Source organism: Nyctereutes procyonoides, unplaced genomic scaffold, assembly GCF_905146905.1.
Source record: "Nyctereutes procyonoides isolate TBG_1078 unplaced genomic scaffold, NYPRO_anot_genome, whole genome shotgun sequence".
In the NCBI taxonomy this organism is placed as follows: Eukaryota; Metazoa; Chordata; class Mammalia; order Carnivora; family Canidae; genus Nyctereutes; species Nyctereutes procyonoides.
Genome location: NW_026575131.1, coordinates 46,220,967 through 46,234,022, shown reverse-complemented (window position 1 = coordinate 46,234,022; position 13,056 = coordinate 46,220,967). Strand labels below are relative to the sequence as shown.

The 13,056-nt window shown below is 43.4% G+C and overlaps 1 protein-coding gene across 10 annotated transcripts in view; it reads right to left on the bottom strand.

Annotated features, from left to right (window-relative positions):
• The window catches only part of EPS15L1 (epidermal growth factor receptor pathway substrate 15 like 1), a 97,164-nt gene that overhangs the window by 70,151 nt on the left and 13,957 nt on the right, over positions 1-13,056 (bottom strand). For all 10 annotated transcript variants that reach the window (XR_008666807.1, XM_055342888.1, XM_055342889.1 and 7 more), the window contains exons 2-4: positions 2,086-2,127; positions 1,805-1,894; positions 1,301-1,348 (exon numbers count right to left, since the gene is read on the bottom strand). Coding sequence is in view for 9 of the 10 variants with exons in the window: in XM_055342888.1 (XP_055198863.1) it covers positions 1,301-1,348; positions 1,805-1,894; positions 2,086-2,127 (180 nt within the window). In the remaining variant the exon portion in view is untranslated. The remainder of the gene's footprint in view (positions 1-1,300; positions 1,349-1,804; positions 1,895-2,085; positions 2,128-13,056) is intronic.

Below are 13,056 nucleotides of genomic sequence, written 5' to 3'. Positions count from 1 at the left end.
GAACTGATAACGCACAATTCGCTATGATCCCCCTGGCTTGCTGGAGATAGCCTCTCCCACCTGCCCTCTGTGGCCTAATGTGGACCTCATTCCCATATAGGGACAAAGGACCTGAACTAGGCCATCAGGGACCTTTGCTCCTCCTTGCCTCCTCCTAACCCAGAACTGGCCATGCCACAGTCTTAGTGAACTCAGGCAGCATCATCTAATTTTTTAAATTGATCAAATAGCCTGAGAACATGAACTGTTTTAAAGCTGTAAACACAAGTACAGTTTTAAAAACCTCCTCAAAGAGATAAACACTAAACCAGCCCTTCTCAGACCGGTGTCCACAGAATGCCCAGGTGGCATATGCAGAAAAGGGGATGTAAGAAAGTTTCTAGGAACTGCATCAGACAAAATTAACAGGTTTCTTGCCCACAAGGACGCTCAGAATCTTTCAACATGCAGACATACAGTGCAAATCTCAAGGAAGGGAGAAAGAGCTGATAGTGCTTTCCCAATGGATCAGATCATGGACAGTAGGACAACGGAACAACATTCCCTTGGGATTTAGTTTAGGGAAAGACTGAACAGAATTAAAATACGACCACTTAAAGTCATTTGTAAATGCCATAAACTTCCATTTACAGAACATTCTCAAAATGACAAAGTCATGATGGAGAAAGAACCAGTGGGGTGCCAGGGGTTAGGGTGTGACTGCCATGGGGCAACACAAGAGATTCTTCTGGGGGCCAGGCAGTTCTATATCCTTTGATGGCAATTACATGAGTCTGTGCAACTGATAAAATTACACAGAACTATACACACCAAAGAACACCAAAAATTGCATGTAGAACTAATCAGCTCTGAGCAAGGCCTCTAGTTTAGTACCACTCCAGGATCTGAGCATCACACTATGGTGACGTAAGCAGCTCTCGCTGTGGGGAGCGGAGGAAGGATACACCGGAACTCTCTGAACTATTTTTGCAATTTCCATGAGTCTTATTTCAAAATAGAACATTTTGAAAACATTTTCATCACTTGTAAGCACACAAAATATTAAAAGATCTGCTAACCACGAAAGATGGCTCCCTCCAAATGTTTTCAAAAAACCTTTATTTCAAAATGAAACCTTCCAATTTTAATAGTCTGATGGCCGCACTTATGTCTAGTAATACTTGTCTGCGGCAGTAACAAGGAAGGAAGAGCAGAGGTGACCCAGCCTGTGGGGTTCTGACTCAAGCCTCTCCACTTGCCGTGTTTATGGTGTGTATGTATGTATATGTGTGTGTGTATATATATATATATATATATATACCTGTTTGTCCAAGAACCCTTTACCTTCTGGGTCGGCCAAATCCCATATCTGTGGAAACACAAAAGTGCTCATAAGTACAACTGCCAATCACTGCCCATTTATTCACAGAACCGGAACTGATGCCCCTGTGTCTGAGACTTACAAGTCAGCTGGAATGGTTACTCCTGAGCTTTGGGTGAGGAGGCAAATTTGGAACAGATGAATGACCTGCCTGCTCCCCATGGGCACACAGCTAGTCAGTGGCAAAACCTAGAGAATACCCAGGTCCACTTGGCTCCAAAGCCAAAATAAACCCATAAGCTGTCAAGATCCCCAAAGCACTCAGGCCTCTTGTCTGCTGCCCAAGAAGTAAGTGGAATACCCACCAGTGACAGCCTGCCAGGCTCACAGTGACCAGCCCACTCCCCAGGAGGCACATCCCCTTGAAGAGAAGTCTGGTCTTTGCCTGCCAGGGGAGCCCTGAGGGTGGCCTCAGAAGAGAAGTCATTATCCATCTTCACGTACCTTCCCAAGGATAATGTCTGAGAGTCCAGACTTCTTTAGAAAAAGCGCAGCTTCACTCGCCCCAACTCGCCCTGTGTATGCCGGGTCTACCTAGAATAGGAGACAACTCTTGAGACAAGACCTCAGCAAACGGACAACAGATAAAGCAGCGCATAGCCCACTGGCTACTGGCTGATAACTTGGGAGGATAGAAAGGGACTAAACCGGGCTTCTATTAAGATTTGTGCCTGCCAAGATAGGTCCTCTCTAATTCAATCCAAAAAAACACCAGTGAAACTTACCTGCTTGTAATAAGATTCATATAATGGATTTCCAGTGGGAATCTGTAAACAAAACGACAGACACTGGTCAAAAAGTGGACATGCCCCACCCTAAAAAAAAGTGTCATCCCCTCAAAGTGCCGTTACCAAAATGTACAATCGTGAAAATCAAAATGTAGGCACTTTGAAGGTCCTCCCTACACAGACTGCAGCTTGTTTTTATTTATTTATTTTTAAGTTTTTATTTACTGGAACACTTGGGTGGCTCAGCAGTTGAGTGTCTGCTTATGGCTCAAGGGATCCAGGATTAAGTCCCGCATCAGGCTTCCTGCAGGAAGCCTGCTTCTCCCTCTGCCTATGTCTCTCATGAATAAATAAATCTTTAAAACAAAAAGATTTTATTTATTTATTCATGAGAGACAGAGAGAGAGAAAGGCAGACATAGGCAGAGGGAGAAGCAGGCTCCCCAAAAGGAGCCCAATGCAAGACTCAATCCCAGGACCCCCGGGATCACAACCTGAGCCAAAGGCAGACACTCAACCACTGAGCCACCCAGGTCAGCTTGTTTTTAGACAAAGATCTCATACTTACTCTGTCTGGGAAGAGGAAACACTAATGCTCTTTCTCAAGTCCTAATTCCTATACAAACAACTTGGCACTCAGGGAGCAGGAGCAGCCGAGATAACTTCCAGTCACCAAATGAAGGGATTTCAATGTACCCAGGAGCTCAGAGGGCAAAGACACCCTATCCACTGAGACTGTCCTCTGGTTCCAGAATCCAAACAGGAGTTTCTGCATGTCATCACGAATCACTAGACAGGCAAGCTTCAGACTGGTTTCCCTGCCCCATATCTCATCCCCACCCATCCCGTCCTCCACCAGCCACCAAGGGATACACACTGACTGGTTCCTGTTGGGAGACAGCTGGCTAGTGACCACTCCTACTGTGGCAGGCCAGAAGTTCAAAGTCCTCAGCTCAGCACAGAAGACACTCCACATTCCAGCCATCAGATCCCCAAGATATCACAGTTTAGAAAAGGGAACCACCCACTCTAGGGTCATGTGGCTCACTGAAGCCATGTCTGGATGTGGCCTGGTTGGCGGCCAAACTCTCACACTTTGCACCTGTCCACAGCCTCTCTTCCTGACCTTAGCGAGCTGTCCCCCAGGGGAGATGTCAGCTGGGGGAGGAATTAAGTAGCCACTAAAATGTCAGCTCTAAAGGCTTACACTTTTGGATGTTTTGCCACGTGAAGGGAAAATAGCAGTACATAAGCCTGTCGACTTAGTGAGCAAAGTAAAGAATACCCAATTATGCTTAATCGTATAGAAGAACAGGCACAGAAACCACTAAAGACAAGAGAGATGGGGAAAGCGAGGACTGAATAAGAAGTGGGAATACCATGTTTGTTTTAAAAGTCTTTGAATGCTGTCCTGTGATTTTTTTGTAATGAATAAAACTGATGGAGGTGGGTTTCTTCCAGTTATAGTCACTGGATCTGAACCAGCCTAACACTTGCATACTGCTGTGGCATAAAGAGACTCACTTCAGGTTAAAAATAATGCCAAGATTACGGTCAGCTTCTCTGGGGGATGCCAACACCTGCGAGCATATAAAGAAGCGAAAGTGCAGAGAACACCACCAAGACAGAATGAAAATAGAAGAGCATGAAGACCTGAAAGAGGGAAGGGGAAAGTCAAAACAAAAAAGGGGCAAATCTTTAAAAAGCAGAGAAAACTAAACAGAGCAACATGGAAAGGAGAGGAAGGCCAGGTGACAAGAAGCGGAGAAAGAAAAGTAGACAACACCTGGGAGAAGGACCCAGAGGTAAGTACACAGCTACAGCACCTCCGTGGCTAGCTGCTTCCTCCTGCCTGGTGCACTTGCCCGACACAGTCACTGGGGGAGTCTGTCACCCTCGCTCAGCTCCTTTGGACCTTAGACTACGGTGCCTGCCATCACACCCTGCATGACCTCTAGGGCTTAAAACCCTGGCATGCTCCCAAAGCACATCTCCTCAGAGTAGGGCTCACAGAGGAAGCCAAGTCAGGCAGGATGTTTGTCAAGGTGACAGCAGCCAGGGCCAGACGGCACATCTCCTGCCACTGGCTCACAGGAATGGACTGCATAAGCCCCAGAGGCCCTCACCTTGATGGCAAAGGTTCCCTTCCCACCAACAATCAGAGAGGCTCAGGTCTGAAATACATTTCCAGTGGGATTTTTTAAAAAAATATCTCATGGTAGACAAGAAAGAAATTTCCAAGCTACTGTAATTCTAGTGAAAAGAGTTACAGTATTTGGGGCATACAGAGTTAACAACCATCTCCCAACTTCCCAACTGCTTCTGAGCAATTACATCCACACACAAGAAAAACACGACCCTGAATAGTCTGAAAAGGCCACTGAAGCACCAGACCCAAAGGTCCAACCATTTGTGCTAAGGGCTCATCCCCCAGACAGTCTATGGCCAGGTTTCAATCCCGCACGATTCACAAGTGACAGAAAACCACAAAAGTGTACCTCAACTATTCCTTTCTATGGGAATCAATTCAGTTAAGCTGGGACAATGACCACAGTTAGAAGCTTCAATCTGATTACTCATACTTCAGCTACTGCAAAAGCAAAAGAAGGGAAAGAGAGGGAAACACTAGTTGGCACTTCCTCTCACTACCCCGCCTCATCCTGGGGACAGTGGAATCAAGTCTGCAAGCTGCCCAATATGCCACTGAGACTGCGCTGAAGACACTAATACCATGAATCGCCCAGTGACTGGTGGTCAATGTGGCCAGCTTGTGGGCAAAGATCTCCATCACAACCAGCTCCCCCGTGCAGGCAGCGGCTCCCAGTGGGACTGTTACAGCTGTTGGGACAGAGCACACTGAGAGTGGACACCAGAGCTGTTCCCCTTTCTCTGACCCCGAAGTTAGCCCAGGGCCAAGCCTGGTGCACAGGCACAAAGGGAGAGCGAGGGGACAAGGCTTTTCAGTGTCAGAGGCTGCAGAGAGCTGGGTGAGGTATTTGAAAATGGAAGTAGGACACAGCCAGCCCGGACAGCGATCTCCTTCGCCAACCCACTCTGCTAAGAGGCCATCTTCAACTCGCAGTGACTGAAATATTGATGAGGCTCGATTGTAATTTTCAATTTGACCTTTCAGTTGCTCGTGGTATCTTAAAATACTCAGAGATAACATGAAAAGTTCCTTTGGCCTCTTTGCTCTATCCTCCAGCCTCGATGTAATTTATAAGCAGGGTGACAGGGAAGGGAGTGTACTAAGAACAAGTTCAAAGCCTTTGGCTGGGAGAGCTTTGAACATGACAGTTCATGTGAGCACACACAATTTTAATGCAGGAGAAAGCATCTTGAGATTAAGAACACAGCAGTACCACTTTAGAGGGGAAATCCTCTGATGATCGGGATTCTAGCCATTCCTAAACCTCTGAGGATTGAGTCCACCCAGATCTGATCCTGACTTTTGTCCACAGGCAGGACCCTTCCTAAATCTTTATGCCCAGAATCAGGAGAATTCCCATTCTTCCCAGAAAGGATGTGCTTTCATGCAAAACAAAACAATGATTGCCAACCTTGCTCACTTCAAAATGGCATTTCTTAAACTCATTTTAAGACTTTTGAAGAAAAAGTTTAGTTCCTTGCTCTGATAAATAGGGGGTCACATTTATGGAGCACTCAGTGTTTCCTATCCAGTACACCTCATTTAATCATCCAACACCACTATGGCACAGGTATATTGTTGGTCCTAATTTATGGGTGTTGAGACTGAGGGTACCTTGCCCAAGGTGACAGAGCCAATGAGGGAGAGAGCTAGAGGAGCACCCAGATCATGTGGCCCTAACCTACTTTGCAACTGGAAAAAATAGTCCAGGCATGACAGAGCTGGGCACTGGTCACAGTACAGCCTCCCATCCATGGAAGCCTGGGAAAAAAATGCATGCATGTGATTATGTAATGGTGCATTTTATTCAATCCAAGAGGTGAGAGTACAAGATTCAACTCAAGTATATAAACAGATTTGAAAACCAGTGCAGCCTGTCATTTCCCCCAGAAAACAAGACCCCATAATGGCTGTATCTTTTTTTTTTTTTTAATTCAAGTGTGGTCAGCACACAGTGTTATATCAGTTTCAGGTGTACAATATAGTGATTCCATATTTCCATATATTACTCAGTGCTCATCAAGATAATTGTATTATTTAATCCCCATTGTTTGTTTCCCCCATCCCCACCCACCTCCCCTCTGGTAACCATCGGTTTGTTCTCTGTAGTTAAAAGTCTGGTTTTGGTTTGTCTCTTTTTTTTCTCTTTGTTGTTTGTTTTATTTCTTAAATTCCACATCCGAGTGAAATTATGTGTTTTTTTTTCTTTTTCTGACTGACTTACCTCACTTGGCATAATACTCTCTAGTTCCATCCAAGTTGTTGCAAATGGCAAGATTTCATTCTTCTTTATGGCTCAGTAGTATTCCATCGTGTATATATATATATATATATATATATATATATATATATATATACATACATACACACACATATAGCTCCTCTTTATCCATTCATCTAGCGATAGACACTTGGGGCTTTTTCCATAGTTTGACTATTGTAAATAATATTGCAATAAACATAGCAGTGCATATATCCCTTCATATTAGTGTTTTTGTGTCCTTTGGTAACTACTCAGTAGTGCAATTACTAGATTGCAGGGTAGTTCTATTTTAAATTTTTTGAGGAACCTTAATACTGTCTTACAGAGTGGCTGCACTAGTTTGCATTCCCACCAACAGTGAATGAGGATTCCACATTCCCCACATCATCGTCAACACTTGTTGTTTCTTGTGTTTTTGATGTTAGCCATTCTGACTGGTGTGAGGTAATATCTCACTGTGGTTTTGTTTTGCATTTCCCTGATGATGAGTGATACTGGAAGAACAAATATTTTTTAAATGTCTATACTACTCCCAAGCAATGTACACTTTAACGCACTCCCTATCAAAATACAGCATTTTTGGGCATCCCTGATGGCTCAGCGGTTTAGCGCCGCCTTCAGCCCAGGGTGTGATCCTGGAGACCGGGGATCGAGTCCCACGTCAGGCTCCCTACATGGAGCCTGTTTCTCCCTCTGCCTGTGTCTCTGCCTCTCTCTGTGTGTCTGTCATGAATAAATAAATAAAATCCTTTAAAAAATAAAAAATAGGAGATCCCTGGGTGGCTCAGCGGTTTAGCACCTGCCTTCAGCCCAGGGTGCGATCCTGGAGTCCCAGGATCAAGTCCCGTGTCGGGCTCCCGACATGGAGCCTGCTTCTCCCTCCTCCTGTGTCTCTGCCTATCTCTCTCTCTCTCTCTCTCTCTCTCTCTCTCTCTCTCTGTGTGTCTATCATAAATAAATAAATCTTAAAAATAAAAAATAAAAAAATACAGTTTTCACAGAACTAGAACAAACAATCCTACAATTTGTATGGAACCACAAAAGACCCTGAATACCTACAGTAATCTTGAAAAAGAAAAACAAAACTGGAGAGATCACAATTTGAGACTTCAAGTTATATTACAAAACTGTAGCAACCAAAACAGTATGGTGCTGGCACAAAAAGAGATAGATAGATCAATGGAAACAATAAAAGTCCAGAAATAAACCCATAATTATATGGTCAATTAATAATCTTCAACAAAGCAGAAAAAAATATCCAATAGGGAAAAAATAGTCTCTTCAACAAAAGGTGTTGGGAAAACTGAACAGCAACATGCAGAAAACTGAAACTGGACCACTTTCTTACACCATACACAAAAATAAACTCAAAATGGATTAAAGACCTAAATGTGAGACCCAAAACTATAATAATCATAGAAGAGAACACAGGCAATAATTTCTATGACACTGGTCATAGCAACATCCTTCTAGATGGGTTCCCCCTAGGCAAGAGAAATAGAAGAAAAAGTAAACTATTGGGACATCATCATAATAAAAGGCTTCTACACAGCAAAGGGAAACAACCAACAAAACTGAAAGACAACCTACTGAATGGGAGAAGATATTTGCAAATGATGTATCTGATAAAGGGTTAGTATCTAAAATATATAAAGAACTTATACAACTCAACAAAGAAAAAAATCTAATTTTAAAAAATGGGCAGATGACATGAACAGACATTTCTCCAAAGAAGGTAACCAGATGGCAACAGACACATGAAAAGATGCTCCATATCATGCATCATCAGGGAAATGCAAATAGTGTGCTTTTCAACCAGGTTGCCAAGTTTTGTGGGAATTAGGCAGGTAACACTAAACAACATCCAGATCTGAGTTTCTACTTGGGAAACCAGATGCTGATACAAAACTGCAGCACACGGGGTGCCTGGCTGGCTCAGTTGATAGAGCACGCAATTCTTGATCTCAAAGTTGTGACTTCAAGCCCCACGTTGGGTGCGGAGATTACTTAAATAAATAAAACTTAAAATAATAATGATTTTTTTTAAATGCAGCCCAAAGAAGTGTTCACACTTAATAGTCCTTATGTTTCTCTCTTCCACTTACCATTAGCAGCCCTCACTGCTTGCAAAGCCATTACCTTGGCTATGTGCACAGTCATATTCTGCAGCTGAGGAAACTGGGATTTAGCTCAGCAGCATTTAAAAACATCAAAAAACACTGAGGCATCCCTAATCTCCCAGGGACTGACAGCTCTTTACAACTGCCCCATCAGATGTTTCTAAACCAGAGTTAAGGTAAGCATTGCTGAGAAAAGAAGAACACTGATGTGAGAGAGAGCTTTTATAATCACAAGGAAAAAGAGATCCTAATTTAAAAATGAGCAAAGTAGAAGGCAAAGGCGATTCAGAAAGAAAAGACACAGCAAAGTTGGGGGAAATGTTCAATTTCCGCATTGCAAAACAGAAGTGCCAGCGTTTGCTATGGTTGGCAGAGTCAGCAAAGGGGGAACAAGCATCTTGGGTCCTGTGGGTGGGAAGATGACCAACTGTCTTCTCTGGAGGGCCATATAACACCGCACACTTAACGTGTACACCCCTGATATGCAGGCTTCACTTGATTCCTACCAAACTCCAGCAAGATTTTTTTTTTGCAGATAAAAATAAGATTATTCTAAAACATATAGAGACAAGCAAAAGAACCAAAATAGCTAAAACAATTTTGAAGAAGAAAAATAAAGTTGGAGAAGCAGTCTACCTGGTTTCAAGTCTCACTATAAGGTAGCGTGGCAGTGATGAAGGGGTAGACACGCAGAGCCATGGAACAGAATGGAGAGCCCAGAAACAGACCCACACGGGTATACTCAGCTGACTACTGACAGAGGTGCAGAGCCATACAGGAGGAAAGAGGCCTGAGCGGCACATGGCAGTGAAGCAAATGGACATCCAGAAGAAAATAAGCCTCAACCTAAGTCCCACACTTTCTACAAAAATTAACTCCAAATGGATCACAGGCTTAAATGGAAAACTGAACACTTTTGAGGGAAAAAAAAAAAAAAACAGAGAAGAAAATATTTAGGATCAAGGGCAGAGTTCTTAGACTTGATACTAAAAGGCTCACTCATAAAATAAAATAAAAATAAAATAAAATAAAATAAAATAAAATAAAATAAAATAAAATAAAAGGCTCACTCATAAAAGGAAAAATTGAGGGGTGCCCAGGTGGCTCAGTCAGTTGAGTGTCTGCCTTTAGCTCAGGTCATGATCCTGGGTTCCTGGGAAAATAAAACCTGCATCAGGCTCCCTGCTGGGACGAGAGCATGCTTTTCCCTCTCCCTTTGCCTGCCACTCCCACTACTTGTGCTCTCTCTGCCAAATAAATAAAACCTTAAAAAAAAAAAAAAAAGGAAAAATTGATAAATTGGACCTCATCAAAATTAAAAATGTTTTCTCTGTGAAAGACCTTGGTAAGAGGACGATGAGCCAAGTCACAGAAATATTTGCAAATCACAGATCTCACAAAACATTAGTATCCAGAATATATAAAGAACCCTCAAAACTCAATGGCACAAAAGCAAATGATGGGGGGTGGGGTGGTGCCTGGCTGGCTCAATCAGTAGGGCACGCGACTTGATCTTGGGGTAGTGAGTTCAACTCCCACGTTGGGTATAGTTTACTTTAAAAAAAAAAAAAGGCCAATGATCAAATGAGAACACGGACAAAAGACATGAAGAGGTATAAGAGGTATTTCACCCAAGAGGACATACAGATGGCTAGTAAGCCCATGAAAAGATGGTCAGCATACGTTAGTCATTAGGGAAATGCTAATCAAAGCCACAGGGAAATGCCACCACACAGCCATCAGAATGGTGAAAATAACAATGACACCACTGATTACGCTGAGAAACCGGATCACTCACACATTGACAGTGAGAAGGTAAAAAGGTACAGCTACTCTGGAAAACAGTTTAACAGTTTCTTAAAAAGAACTAAGCCTGCAACTGTCACAGGACCCAGCAATTGTCCTGGGCATCCATCCAGAGAAATGAAGACTTGGGTTCATGTAACACCCTGTACTCAGATGTTTAGCGCAGCTTTACTCATAATTGCCCCGAACTGGAAACACACCAGATGTCCTTCAATGGGAGATTGGTTAAATGAACTGTGACACCCCCTCCCCACCCGTGGAGCACCACTTGGCAATGAAAAATCCCAAGCAATGAACTAATACACACAACAATCTGGAAGGATCTCCAGAGGATTATACTAAGTAAAAAAGGCCAATTTCCAAAGGTTATGTCCTGTATGATTCTATTATATAACATCATTAAAATGCTGAAATTTAGGTGCCTGGGTGGCTTGGTCAGTTAAGTATCTGCCTTTGGCTCAGGTCATGATCTCAGGGTCCTGGGATCCAGCCCCACATCAGACTCCCTTCCCCCTCTCCTACTAGCTCTTATTCTCTCTCACTTTCTCTCGCTATCTGTGTTGTTATTCTTGTCTCTCTCGCTCTTGAATACATAAAATCTTTTTTTAAAAACTGATAAAGTGCCGAAATTCTAGAAATGAACAGATTAATGGATGCCAGAGGTTAAGGAAGGCATAGGAGTGGCTAAAAGAATCAAGAGTAAGGATCTCCGTGTGGAATGGAATTGGTCTGCATCTGACTGCAGGAATGTCAAAGTTTCAGCCCTGATGGTGTACTACAGATTTGCTGCTACCACTGCAGGAAACAGAGTGAAGAATACACAGGATTACTCTCTGCATTTTTTTTAACTGCATGTAAATCTATAATTACCTCAAAATAATTTTTAAAAAGATACTGAGAAAGACAGGAAACCTCACAACAAAATAAGGTGACATTTTGAGACAATCAGGGAAATCTGCAAATGAACTTGGTATCAATCAGGTAATGCTAAAGAATGATTACATGTGTAAGGTGTTGATATGGCACTATGGTTACGAAATGAAAAGTGGTCTTTCTGTCAGAAATGCAAATTGAAACATGATTTCTGAGATTTCCTTTTTCAAGATATTTTCAGAGAGAGCAATGAGAGCATGGGGGAAAGGGAGAGAAGGAGAGAGAGAGAGAAAGAGAGAATCTCAAGTGGACTCCCAACTCAGTGAGGAGCACGACGGCTTAATTTCACAATCCTGAGATCACAACCCAAGCTGAAATCAAGAGTTGAGGTGCCAAACCAACTGAGCCACCAGGCGCCTCAATTTCTGAGATTTAAAATAAAAACCTCAGAAATAGGGGATCCCTGGGTGGCTCAGCAGTTAAGTGCCTGCCTTTGGCCCAGGGCATGATCCTGGGGACCCGGGATCGAGTCCCAGGTCGGGCTCCCTGTGTGGAGCCTGCTTCTCCCTCTGCCTGTGTCTCTGCCTCCCCCCATGAATAAATAAATTCTAAAAAAAAAAAAAAAAAAAAAGCTTCAGAAACAAAAATGTGGAAAAAATGCATATGGCAGAGGACAAGGAATAGTAGACAACTGCAGAGAGACTTGCAAAAATGGCATTTGTTGGGGTGCCTGGATGGCTCACTCAGTAGAGCATATGACTCAATCCGAGGGTCATGAATTCAAGCCCTATGTTGGGCATGGAGCCAGTTTTAAAAAAAAAGGCATTTGTTGTAAATGGTGCTAGGCACATGGGAGTTCATTAACCTCTTCCCTCTACTTTGAGGGTATGTAAAATGTAAAAACATAATTAAAGACCAACATTTGATATGTTTCTGCTTTGTCAAGGATCCTAATAGTACAAGCCATCTCAGTTAAGTATGAGAAACGAAGAGTAGCTTTATCACCAGCAGTGTCATACTTTTGTCAAACAATAAAAACTAGCACTTCTTTAACACACACACACACACACACACACCCTCTTCTGCTACTGTAAGGTCTCGCCCTGGGAGTCTACCCTGAAGAAGTGATCAACTATGCAGGAGGTGAGGAAAGGCAAGAGGGTTGTATCAGCTTACCCTGCTGGAGGGCCAGGACTCCAGATGACGGCAAAGATTGAAAACAGGTGAGGATCCGTGCAGAACATTTACAAGTGAGGTATGATCGTCAAGTATTTGCTAAGTCCAAAGGGAGGGCCCAAACCAGCAAACACAGTTATGACCTGGCTGGTAAGCCCATAACGATCATATATGCACATGGACCAGAATGTGGCAGGATGGACCCCATATGCTAACAGTGGTTCCTACCAGTGAACTGGCTACCCCTGCCTCCCCTCTCTGCCGTGGCTGAGTCCGTCAGTGTTCTTACATTAGTGCATACTGCTTTTGTAAATAAGACAGAAAAGGAAAGAACCACATACAAGAGGAGGGATCTAAAGCTACAGGATTCTCCCTGGGGGCCCAAATGACCACCATGATGAAGGACTAGGGGAAGATGTGCACCTGCCATTCAGCACAGCATGCAGGGCCTCTGTCTAACCCACTTGGAACACAAGGCCTGGGGTGGGAACATGTCATGGTGGGGGGTGGGTAAGGCGTGCAAGTAAGGCCTCCCCACCTATGAGGAGAACCAAAGAACAGAAGAACCATGCCTGGAAGTTT